Raw genomic sequence first — 12631 nt, forward strand, 5'->3', positions numbered from 1 at the left:
TATCATACATAAAAAATGTAAAACATATTTTTTTCTTCTTATAATCCATATGAAAAGTATAATAATTTATTTTAAAATTTGTTTGGTCCAACTTCTCCTATTAAAGAGAAAAACATAGTTGCTATATTCACTTCCCTTCTTTGATTATCCACTCCTTTATTTAATTTATTTTTCAAAAATGTCATCTTTCAAAAAATAACACCCCCTTCCCCTGTTGATAGTTCTGAAAAAGTCACTCATCCACCACAACTAGGACACCACATCATCCCCTCCCTCACCATCTCTAACCTAAGGGGCACATTAGATGCATCACAAAGAATGTGTGACATGAATGTGTGACTGAGGGAGGAAAGATGCTGTGTCCTAATTGGAAGTGGGTGATTTTTCAATAACTACCTAATTGGAAGTGGGTGATTTTTCAATAACTATCAACAGGGGGAGGAGGGAGTGTATTTTTTGAAAACAAATTAAAAAGGGGACTGAATATAGCAAAACCTGAGGAACAGAAGTAAGAAAAAAAAATCTGAGCCAATTGGCCCAACATGCCCTATATTTTTTTTTCTACAAAGTAAAAAAATAACAAATATTTTCTATTTACATTTTTTTCTACGAAGTAAAAGTAGCAACAATTATTTTCTACTATCCTCCTGTTCACAACTTTTCTTCTTTTGGATGACAAATAATTTATTTTTCTGAGACCATTATTTTGAAATCTGGTTGGTTGAGAGGCTTTGTAGTGTTGATACTCTTTTAAGTCAAAGCATTCTCTCCGATTTTCACCTTTTTTTCTTTTCAATCCGATTTTCTTTTTTACTTACCCAACGTATATGATTTTTACAATGCCAATCTAATTTACACATTGTCTTCTATTTCGTTTGTGCAAAAGTTAAATAAAGAGTAAAAAAAAAGAAAAATATATTATTTTGGCAACATACAAGCATTGTAATGCCACTCCAAGGTGGCACTAAAAAAAATGCCAAAGTGCACATTATTTTGGTCTTCTGATATTCAGATTCATGCATTCAACAATTATCCATAAAAAAAATAGTCATTCTTGAAAGCTAACATCTACATTATAACTTTTCATATGAAAGATAAATATTACAATTGTCAGCATTGAAGGAAAAATGCCATTGTTCTTTCATATCATAAGCTATTCAGCAGGCAAAGCCTATTGCACGGCACACGAATGGTAACATCCAAATCATAACTCATCCTCCACAACTTTCCTCACCAAAAAGCTATTAGACTTTTGATTAATCTACAAAGACAAAGGCTTGATGTAATAATAGTTGTTGTAACCATCCAAATTACAAAAGGTGAAAAATAATCATGTATTCATAACATACCTCAATGTAAAAATTGTAAACAATGTGAAATGCTGGTAAACAATGCATTTTATTTGGTCATTGTTGATGACAAGTAGAAGTTCCAAAATACTGAGCCCATTGACATGAAAGCCACTCGGGCTTGAAGAGGCACCACCCTATACATACACCATAAAAATAGCCAAGGAATGTAAGACTTGCAATCTAAACAATTCAAACCATATATGATATAACTAGATTACTATAAAGATATTTGAAAGCTAGAGCAAGTATGATTGAAGTTAGTAAAGTTCATCACAGTTATACCTACATCATGAGGTGTCCCTGAAAATTAACATCCCAATCTAGGGATTTAAAAAGTTGAGTATAATCTATTACTTATATTTCTATAAATCAAGAAGAAGAAAAAGAAAAAAAGAATTTTGCACAATGGATTGGAGCATTTCAACACGAACATTAAGAAACCAAGACAACAAATATACTTATAGAGATTTTCTGTTAGCTGTTAATTAAAAACTGAACGAATCAGGGTCTATGTATGAACTGCAACTGTGAAGCACTTTAACAATTTCCTACCACTTTAACCAAGGGACAAAATAGCATACGCAACCTGTGAAGCACAGATTCTAACCGGGACACAAAACACAACATGGACACTCTCACATGACTATTGTCCAAAATAGAGGTCACCAAGACATCAAATATATATAAAATAAGCCTTGGTTGGAATTTTTTTTTTTTTATAAAGAGTCATTATTTTACAATATAATGACTTTATCTCTTCATAAAAAAAAAAATCCAAAAATAAGATGAATATATCTTTCTTGAAAGATATATTCATCTTTTTGAAATAACTTGCTAAGTTTTCTTTTCTTTTCTATGATAATGAACCTCACAAAAGACAATACTAAGACATTATTTTTTAATATTTTTATCTTACATTTTAATCTGACTTTATTTTAATTTTAAATAAGAATTTTTTTTAATAACATCAATGTCCTTGAAGTTTCCATCCAAATGGATGTGGGCTCAAGTGTATGAGCTGTAAGGAAGTGTCAAAGATGACAAAATATAGTTTTTTAACTAAACATCAAGTGAGGAATATCCAAACACGTGTCATACGGATGTTGGGGAAGTATCAGTGTCAAAGATGCATTCGATACTCCGACACTTCAAACAAGAAGAGTGTTCATGATTCATAGTATTCATGATTCACACACACATATATATTAAAGCATGAGAAAAGAACTATGATGTCATTGATCTTCAATTCAGTTGAAAAAGAAAAAGGAAACAGTTGCAGATGGAGGGTAGATTATCAGTGTTCAACAAGGTTTTAAAAATCTAAGCAGTCAATGAGCTGGTGAAGGTACTAGTTCATGTTTCATAATCTGACTATGGTTGAACCATGGTTGTACTAGTGATAAATAGTTACATATATATTTCTTAAAAATAAGTCAATTTCTGTTAGAAAAAATGTAACTTGGCATTGAGTTTTTATTTTTGTAAGGAAAAATGTTTTGGATTCAATTAAGAAAAGGTTAAATTAGTTTTTTAGTCCTCTAATTTATTTTTTAGATTTAATTTGGTCCTCTAGTTTTTTTTTGGGTTCAATTTAGTCCTCTAATTTTTTAAATCGATTCAATTTGATCCTTCAATCTAAATTATAAAAAATACACTTTGTGGCGGTTCAAAACCGCCACTAAAGTGGTTTTAAACAGCTACAAAATACATATTTCCCAAAAAAAAAATGAATTGGTTTTAAAAATTAGAGGATCAAATTAAACAAAAAAAAATTAGGGGGCCAAATTGAATCGGTTTTAAAAATAAGGACCAAATTGAATCCAAAAAAAATTAGAGAACCAAATTGAACCCAAAATAAATTAGGGGACCAAAAAACTAATTTAACCTTGAGAAAATGAAAAACAATTGGTTCAAAATTCAAACTAGTTCACCACTGGTTTTCACCGATTCTGTGACCATCCAATTTTTTATGGTGGAATGACTTGGCACATGATTCACTGGTTTACTATTCCAACTGGCTGTCTGGTCTGGTTTTTTTATAACATTGGTAATTTGGTATTGACTAAAGCAGAAGGACTTCATATACATGATATAAAAGCATTTTGCAAATCTGAATATGGTACTACCTATTTGACACCACTATTCATCATGCTACATAAATTTGTCATGAATTAATTTAATTGTTAGAACTTGCAAGTTCACTTAATAACAGTTTCTATTTGACACCACTATTCATCATGCTACATAAATTTTTCGTGAATTAATTTAATTGTTAGAACTTACAGGATGAAAATGCCTCTCATTTGTAAAAGAGCATTTTTTTATGGCAACTTGGCAAGGGAATTTATTTTGTTTTTGTATTGTTATTGGAATTTCCAAAAGCACACTTAATAGAAAAAGGAAAATGGTAAACATAAGTAGAAGATTAATTGAAGGATATGAAGATGCACACCAGAAATTTAATACACTGACAGGGATCCAGAATCTAAATCCTGCACAAACAAATTAGACAGAAAGTCTATCAACCATATGAAATATGAAATATGCATCAACATATTATGATAAATATCAATTAGGCAACAAGGTTTGTACCATAAAGTAGCGTTGGAAGAGCATCTCTTCTGTATTTTTCTGGAAGCTCAGAGAGCTTCTGTAGCCATAAATTATTCCATGCAAAAACAACAGCAATGACACATGGACCTAACACAATCTGGTTTAGTACAACCTGCCAGAAGGGAAGAAACAAAGATAACATAGAAGGTATCACCACTATCCTTGCCTCCTGCTTGCTCCTATAAATTAAATTAAATACAATTATAAAGCATATTACCTTTAACACTAGGTTCTGGACTGTTGGTTTGGGGAGACAGTGGTCAAGGCACTGGTACCAGGCATAAGAACCAGGACCATATAAAAGGAATCCATATGAAGTCATTCGCAGAGCACGCAGCCAATCATGGTCTGAAAGGTATCTCCACAATTCATCCTATAACAACCCTTTTTGGTTACTAACAAACCCCCCAAAGTATCTTTAATATGCATTATTGCATAGAAAAAACATAGCAGCTCTCATTCACCATCTTAATGTTATAAAAACACATTGCACTAGGTTTCTGACCTATGAAACTCTGGTACTTCTATTTACTTCATGTATCCATATCTAAAACTTATTTGATACGGATACTCTTGGATACTTCATCAGTATGTATCTATAAATTATCCAAGCCTTTAAAAAAAGTTATGAAAATCTTTTTTTGATGAAAGTTATGAAAATCTAATATAGCTATATATGAGACGCAAAAGCATGTATAATGTATAACATAAAACATAAAGGCATTGTCCCTTAATGAATCAAAAAATGGAAATTCTCCTCTTTATGGATGATCTGAAGAGAGGAATGAAATTGCTACTATTCCTATTTGTACGCAATAATATGAAGGATTTACAATGGCAGTGGTTTATAAATTTGATCTTGTTAATAGTAATGTTCAAGAAACATGTTCTTAATTTGGATTTGCATAATTGTAATTATATATTGATTTATTATGTTTATAATTTTTTATGCATATCTAGATATGTGTATTACACATATTGGATATGTATCGTATTTGGATCACTTATCGTATATGTGGATCTTAGTTTCTGACCAGATAAAAAGTATCAAATTGCGACCAGAAAAAACATACATGCAGTTCTCAACTTATTAATAAATTCATCTTTCTTACGTTTGTATAGGTGAAAAGACAAATATATAAACAGTAACACTACAAAGAATGAAAGTAGATCATTGAAACAGCAAAAATAGAACAAATTTCAGTCGGGAACCTTCATGCATTTAAGTACTAATTTTCCTTCAGAAAAAGCTGTGAAGATGTAAGATTTCTTCTCAAATTCAAAGAGAGTACTAACAGACAATACTAGTTTCATGTAAAATTAAGCAATTAACCACCCTTCATGCATTTAAGTACTAATTTTCCTTCAGAAAAAGCTGTGAAGATGTAAGATTTCTTCTCAAATTCAAAGAGAGTACTAACAGACAATACTAGTTTCATGTAAAATTAAGCAATTAACCACCCTTTTCAAGAAAGTAGTGTATCATAATTTTTCAGCTCTAAGGAAATATAAGGTTGGTTAGGTGGTGAACCGAGAAGGAAGGGATAAGTGGTAGGTTTTCTCACTCTCTTGAATGAATTAACAATAACAAAGTTACAATCTTTGTACTCACCTGAGAAACACTGCCACCGCCCTCCTTTGCTTTCCTCCAACGGTGGCTGAGCTGAGCGATTGTGTCGCCGGTGAGGGCGAGGGAGGCGGCGGTCACCGCCTGCTTCACCGGAAACCGGTAACCGCCTCCGCCGGCCGCATCCGCCGAACCCGAATTGGAGCGAATACGACGCCGTCGAGACTGCGGTAACGGATTCCATTTCCACAGCCCCCAACAACCACTCCCAATAGCGTCCATTCCCCAAATACTACCCTCAAAGCACGTGACTTTTTAGCTTTTATAGCAAAACACCAACATGGAACCAAAGAAACACTAAAACGCACCGTTTCTTGTTCAATTTTGCCGTATCTAAATTACATTAAAGTAGTGGTTCTCAAATTTTTCTGGTTTCAAAATGCAATTCAAGGCGAAAAGCAACAAGCTTTTCTCCAATTGCTCAGTTGGGTCTTGAGCATGAGTGGCACTTCTTTTGTTCTCCAAAAGCAACAATCTTTCTCCAATTATCCCAATTGGGTCTCCAACTTTCTGTTGTTGTTCCTTGTTATTGTTATTATGAGTTACTCAGGTGAGTTTTTATTGCATCTTACACAAAAGTGCAAAAAGCTTCAAAAACAAATGAAGCAAATCCATTCCCTCATAATCACCAATGGCCACCTCCATCAACACCAAAATGTTCCATCATCATCATTATCCCTTCCATGGATGCCTACTCTTCTCTACAATGCCCTCATCAGTGCCTATCACATTCACAACCACAACAAGGCTCTTTCCATTTTCACTCACATGCTTGCAAACCAAGCCCCGCCCAATAGTCACACTTTCCCTCCTCTTCTCAAAATTTCCCCTCTTCCTTTGGGTGCTACCCTTCACTCACAGACCCTCAAGCGTGGCCTTTTATCTGACGGCTTCATTCTCACTACCCTCCTTGCTCTCTATGCAAGAAACCACCTCCTTCCTCATGCACGCATGGTGTTTGAGGAATTTCCCATGTTTTGCATTGTTGCGTGCAACGCAATGATCAATGCTTTCTCCATGAATGGGGACATGGAGGCTGCTGTGGCTCTCTTTGAACGCATGCCCCGAAGGGATGTCTTCTCGTGGACGACTGTTGTGGATGGTTTTGCTTTGAAGGGGAATTTCGGTGCCTCGATTCGGTTTTTCAGGAACATGATGAATCATAAGGATGTGGTGGCCGGTTTGGTGAAGCCTAATGAGGCTACTTGTTCTAGTGTGCTCTCTTCTTGTGCCAATTTAGATGGTAAAGCAGCTCTTGATTGGGGAAAACAGGTTCATGGTTATGTAGTGATGAATGAGGTCAAGTTGGGAGTTTTTGTGGGAACTTCGTTGATACATCTTTATGGGAAAATGGGGTGCTTGAGTAATGCTGAGAATGTTTTCAGAGTAATGGTTGTCAGAGAGGTATGCACTTGGAATGCAATGATTTCTTCATTGGCTTCCCATGGTAGAGAGAAGAATGCTCTGGACATGTTTGATAGGATGAAGCTTCATGGGTTGAAACCAAATAGCATTACCTTTGCTGCAGTTCTTACAGCGTGTGCTCGAGGAAATTTGGTTAGGGAAGGATTGGATTTGTTTCGATCAATGTGGTATGACTTTGGAATAGAGCCAAATTTGAAGCACTATGGATGCGTGATTGATCTTTTGGGTAGAGCAGGGCATATTGAAGAAGCAGCTGAAATCATAAGAAATATGCCTTTTCAGCCTGATGCATCTGTTTTGGGAGCATTTTTGGGAGCATGTAGGATTCATGGAGCTATTGAACTAGGAGAAGAAATAGGAAAAAATATGCTTAGATTGCAGACACAACACTCTGGCCAATATGTGTTATTGTCAAGCATGAATGCGGAGAAGGAAAGATGGGATCGTGCTGCTAATCTGAGGAGAGAAATAATGGAGGCTGGAATTCAGAAAATTCCAGCATACAGTATGCTTCACTTGACATAACTATTTTTATTTTGGTCTGAAAAATTATTATATGTTTTTATTGAAATTGTTACAAATTTTTAGGATATTCTTAAATATAATATGTACGAAAATGATAGAATATCCTAGAACTATAGTGTATGAATATGGGAGAACAATTTAGAACTATGATGTGTATGAATATAGTAGAACAATCTAGAATTATAAGTGTATGTATAAGATAGAAGAATCAACAACTATCATGATACTAATCTATCATGAAAACTCCAGAAAAACCTAAAGTAATGTAGAAGCATTCATTACCATTGCGAGGTTGGTGACTTGAACCTTGGTATGTTGTAATTGATAATCCAAGAAATCAATGAGATAGCCTTCTTTCTAAAACAATTCTCTAAAACTATCAACTATCACCTAATCAATTACTAACAGTGGTATCAGAGCTACGTTCGGTCATACATTGGGTGTAGTTATATTACCTACCTACCATTACAAAATCCTACCAACTATCAATAGTTTTCATTAATAATAAAAAAGAATTTTTACAATTATTTTAATTATTGGTATATCTTTTATTTATAAGATAGAATAACTTTTCATTCATTTTAAGGTTTGGTATCCTCCAACATCCCCATATAGTTATTACTCATTCGACCATTGACACTTGAAAGTTCAAAATAAGTATTAAAATCTAAATTTTACTGTTTTGTGACAAACAAAAAAGTTGGAAGAAACTGTGTTGTGTTCTGTAGCGGCTCCAATGCTGTTCCGTTGAGGCTCCATTGCCAATGTGATGCGGCATTTCATATGATTAAAAGTGTAATATACTAATTTTTGTACCCGTGCAATACACGGATTTTTTTAAAAAAATATTATTTAAGAATTATTTATAATATGGATATCATAGATTAGTCGTCAAAAATGTTCATCCCCATTTGTTATGTTTTATTTATACTTCACATATTACAAAAATAAAATATTCATAAATTAGTTGAGTCGATGCATTAATTAGTTTAGTTAAGAAATAATAAGCAAGATAAAATAAATTATATTAAATTATTACAACACTAAACTTATAGCGAAGGGTAAGGCTGCGTACAACATCCCTCCTCCATTCCTCCATATCTTTGCATAGTGAAGAGCATCTGAGCAATGGGGTACGAAGTTTTTTTATTACAACACTAAACTTATAGGTAATGAGAATATAATAAAGCTTAATTTTTCCTCAGTTATTCAAATTTTAACACAATTTAAGATAAACTATTTATCCTATGATTTAGGTATTTCTTTTTGTTCTACATGAAAAAATGATAATCCCCGTGTTATTTTGTTTTTAATATTTCACAGGTTACAAAAATAAAACATTCATAAATTAGTTGTGTAAATATATTAATTAGTTTTGTTAAGAGATAATAAGCAAGATAAAGTAAATTCATATTAAAATTATTAAACCAATAAATTTAAAAGTTCTAAAACTATGATAAAACATAATTTTCTTAGGTTATTTAAATGTTAACAATTTAAAGTAAGTTGTTCATCTTATGACATAAACGCTTCTTATCGTTATTTCATGAAAAATGTTCATCCCGTGTGTTATTGTTTTTATACTTCATGTGCTACAAAAATAAATCATCATATGACTTAGTTGTGTCAATACATTAATTAGTTTAGTTAAAAAATAGTAAGCAAGAGAAAAAAATCATTAAAATTATTACAACTATAAATTTCGAAGTGCTAAAATTATACTAAAGCTATAATAAAGCGTATTATTAAATGCATTGTGTTAAGCATATAATTTGATGTGTTTTAAAAAATATTTTTGTTTGAGGAAGAAAAAAAAAATTATATTACATTATTATAACAATAAATTTAAAAACTATAATTTCACTTAAAGAATTTAGATGTTGATAATGGCTTAGGTAAATTGTTCATTCTCGTGAGTTATGTCCATTGTTCAGCCTTGTGTGTTAAATTGTTCAACCTAACATGTAATAAAACATTCAATAAATTGTTTAAGTATAAGAATAAAATAAAAAACATTTCATTAAAATTATTATAACAATGGATAAAAAATTGTGATTTTACCTTAATAATTTGATGTTAAAATAATTTTAGATAATTTATTCATTCTTATGAATTAAGGATAAAATTTCCAACTTTATTTCATAAAAAATGTTTATCTCACATGTTATATTTTATATATAGTTTCTATTCTAATAAAATTACTTTGATATCTATATATCAATATATACATAAAACAAAATTATTTTAGTGAGAAAATTATAAATAGAAAATGAATAATGATTTCTCTAAAAATTGATCACGTACATTAGTTTTGTATAGAGAATATAATAATTATTTCTATATATTTTAAATATAATTTTTATTTTCATAAATTTATATATACAAATTAATTTGAAAAAGGAAACCAATTTTTTTCTAGATAAAAAAGAATGATTTAAAATGAGTATCGCCAAAGAAAAAAATGAAGAGAAAATAAATCATAAAACGTTTTATAAGAATTCATTATTAATATAATATAAGTCAAAAGATATATAGCATTTCAGATTCGAAGAAAATTAGAAAACGTGTATACCACTTGTGTGAATAAAACTAATAAAAAAATTACATTAATTGTGTAGTTGCTTGATTATCTTTTTCTTTTTAATAAATTAGCTATTTAGTTTGCTAGAAAAATATTTGCAACAGCCCAAATAATATTGAAATATATAAATCATGTCATGTCCGTAACTCTGGATGCATTTGGTGGCCCCACACCCTGTACTATCGTGTCCAAATCTAAATTACCCTCACATTAACATTCTGACTGATTATTATAGTAACCCAGCACCCATCAAAGCCAAAAACTCATCACTTTGTCATTGTTATACTATAAAAAACTAACAAATATTATATGTAGCATGCAACCTAAAACTTTTATGATCAATAAAAAAACGCATTGTTGTGGTTTATTTAGCAAAGGTTAATAGTGATCAAATTGTGTATGAAAACTATGCTTGACCAAAGCCATGTGAAAATTTTGCTACATAATTGGGGTTGTCTTGCTACAATTTCTTAGTTCAAACTATGTTTAAAATGCATCAAATGATTTAACAGGAGTGGCAAGTGTATAGAAACCACAAATATGTAAATGATACCAGATAGGTTGATACTTTTTCATGGCTTTGGTCAAGATAGGTTGATACTATCCTCTGACTTTGGTCAAACATAGCAGAGAGTTCAACATAATTGGGTTTCATACAACCATTTGATGTATCATCTACTCCTCAATCTAATTAAATCAAACTTTCAATGAATTATAACATACATCAACATGCTTGTTATAACAACTACTTACATAAGAGTCAAATGAGAGATATCACATACCAAAACCATATGATAGCAGAAGACATATTTGCTCTATAACAGCTAGTTTACTTACGAAAACATTTCACTACTCAGTCTACAATAGCAAGAATTCAAATTATATGATATATTGTTACTCTTTCAATCCACCCTCCTATGTACTCCTCACTATCTAGTGGCATCAAGACAAGTCATCGGATTAGAAAACCAGCAAGCCAAAGAATAGTGAAATCATTTTCTCTGTTGCTCTTTCAGCATAATTTATCTATAGTATTGTAACTCCTTATTTTCATTAATGTTCTCAATATATAGAACTGCAATAGAACTACAATAATTTGCAAAAATCTTACTAATTTTTTATGAATAAATAGAATTGCAATAATCTTCAAATATTTGCAACAAACCACCCAATCTTAATTTTGTTTCCTTTAGCGAGAGTAACCAAAGTAACATTTCACTACATATGCCTAGGTTATCATCCAAGAAAACAATTTCTTAATACATAATTGTTACTCTAATACTTCTGACTGTAAGTCCTATCCAACACATTTTGTCATGCTATTCCAAAAGTATAATTTTGTTTCATCTATTTTGAATACCCCATGTGGTTGCCTAACCATTGTAAATTTCACAAAAGCATTTACCTGGATCTGCAAATTCAAGCACCACTTCATCAGCCTCCTCAGAACCATTGGATTTGCAAAATTCTTTCCAGCCTTTACCAATTTTGGTGTTTTTCTTGTATTCATTTCTGAATATGAATTTACATGTTGTCTCCCATGATGTTGGCCACAAAGTGTTATTGTCTTTCTACTCAGTTTGATGACAAAGTCAACAAAATCTTGGTAGATCCTATAATAGCAATAAATTGATTATATATTAAATTCATATTTTGATCAATTAGAAACACAAAAAGTGATATTTTCTCCAAACCACATCAAATAAACTAATATTAAAAAAATTAACCAATAAATTTTGTCATACAAAATTTCAAAATTCGTTTGACCAAACACATAACTTACAACCCACAAATTAATCCAAAACAAATAAAAGAAGCACAATATCATTCAAACAAAATGTATAAAGACTTGTAGCGCACCATTCAAATAAAACATCAAAAGAAAAAATGAGTAAGAAAAGTTAGAGCATCAATGCATAATACTAATAGTACAACAAAGAGGGAAGGAAACCCAACCTCCTAAATTTAAAAGCTTTCATACTTCAAACTTCAATATCCCACAATTTTATAGAAGCTACATTTTTATAAAGAAAAACTTTGAAATGCAGAACCTTATTGTAGATCCTTTTGAAATCTTTACCCAACATAATAATCAGTAATCAGTAGTTTGGGGCTTGAAAGGAAAATACTTACCTACAACAATTGGTTGTCAGCTCTGTAGCAAAGAAAATCAACATGCATTTTTTGTTATGAGACCATGAAAATGAAGAAAAGAAGGGAAACAAAAAATGACAATATAAAAAAAATTTGAGTTTTTGACAAAAACAAAAAAAAAATCCACAATTTTAAAGCTTCAATACTTCAAGCTTCAATATTCCACAATTTTATAAAAAAACTACATTTTTCAATAAGAACAACTTTGAAATACAGAACCTTGTTGTAGCTCCTTTTGAAATACAGAACAATTTTATAATAATCAGTCATCGGTATTTCTCTTTGCCACATTGTTTTCTTTTCCAAAGTCAACTATTTAAAATTTCTCAAATTCAGTAGTTACTTATTGTTCAT

At 31.4% G+C, this 12631-nt stretch overlaps 2 protein-coding genes across 3 annotated transcripts; one reads left to right on the forward strand and one right to left on the reverse strand.

The window, feature by feature from the left end:
• Nucleotides 1-1054: 1054 nt before the first annotated feature.
• LOC100801389 (protein Mpv17) lies at nucleotides 1055-5814 on the reverse strand. 2 transcript variants are annotated; one of them, XM_003527374.5, is made up of 6 exons: nucleotides 5578-5814; nucleotides 4183-4338; nucleotides 3945-4077; nucleotides 3805-3844; nucleotides 1350-1486; nucleotides 1055-1261 (listed from the first exon to the last, which is right to left on the reverse strand). In XM_003527374.5, the coding sequence occupies exons 1-5, from the start codon at nucleotides 5812-5814 to the stop codon at nucleotides 1399-1401; spliced, it is 654 nt and encodes a 217-aa protein (XP_003527422.1). In that variant the 3' UTR covers nucleotides 1055-1261; nucleotides 1350-1398. The 2 variants fall into 2 exon arrangements, with proteins under 2 accessions (XP_003527422.1, XP_040872651.1); XM_041016717.1 differs by having other exon boundaries at nucleotides 3945-4338.
• A 378-nt stretch (nucleotides 5815-6192) lies between these two features.
• LOC100798543 (putative pentatricopeptide repeat-containing protein At1g10330) lies at nucleotides 6193-7542 on the forward strand. The gene has a single exon (XM_003526216.4). It carries the CDS (start codon nucleotides 6193-6195, stop codon nucleotides 7540-7542), a length of 1350 nt encoding a protein of 449 aa, XP_003526264.2.
• Nucleotides 7543-12631: the final 5089 nt, after the last annotated feature.

Source organism: Glycine max, chromosome 6, assembly GCF_000004515.6.
Source record: "Glycine max cultivar Williams 82 chromosome 6, Glycine_max_v4.0, whole genome shotgun sequence".
Taxonomy (NCBI): Eukaryota; Viridiplantae; Streptophyta; class Magnoliopsida; order Fabales; family Fabaceae; genus Glycine; species Glycine max.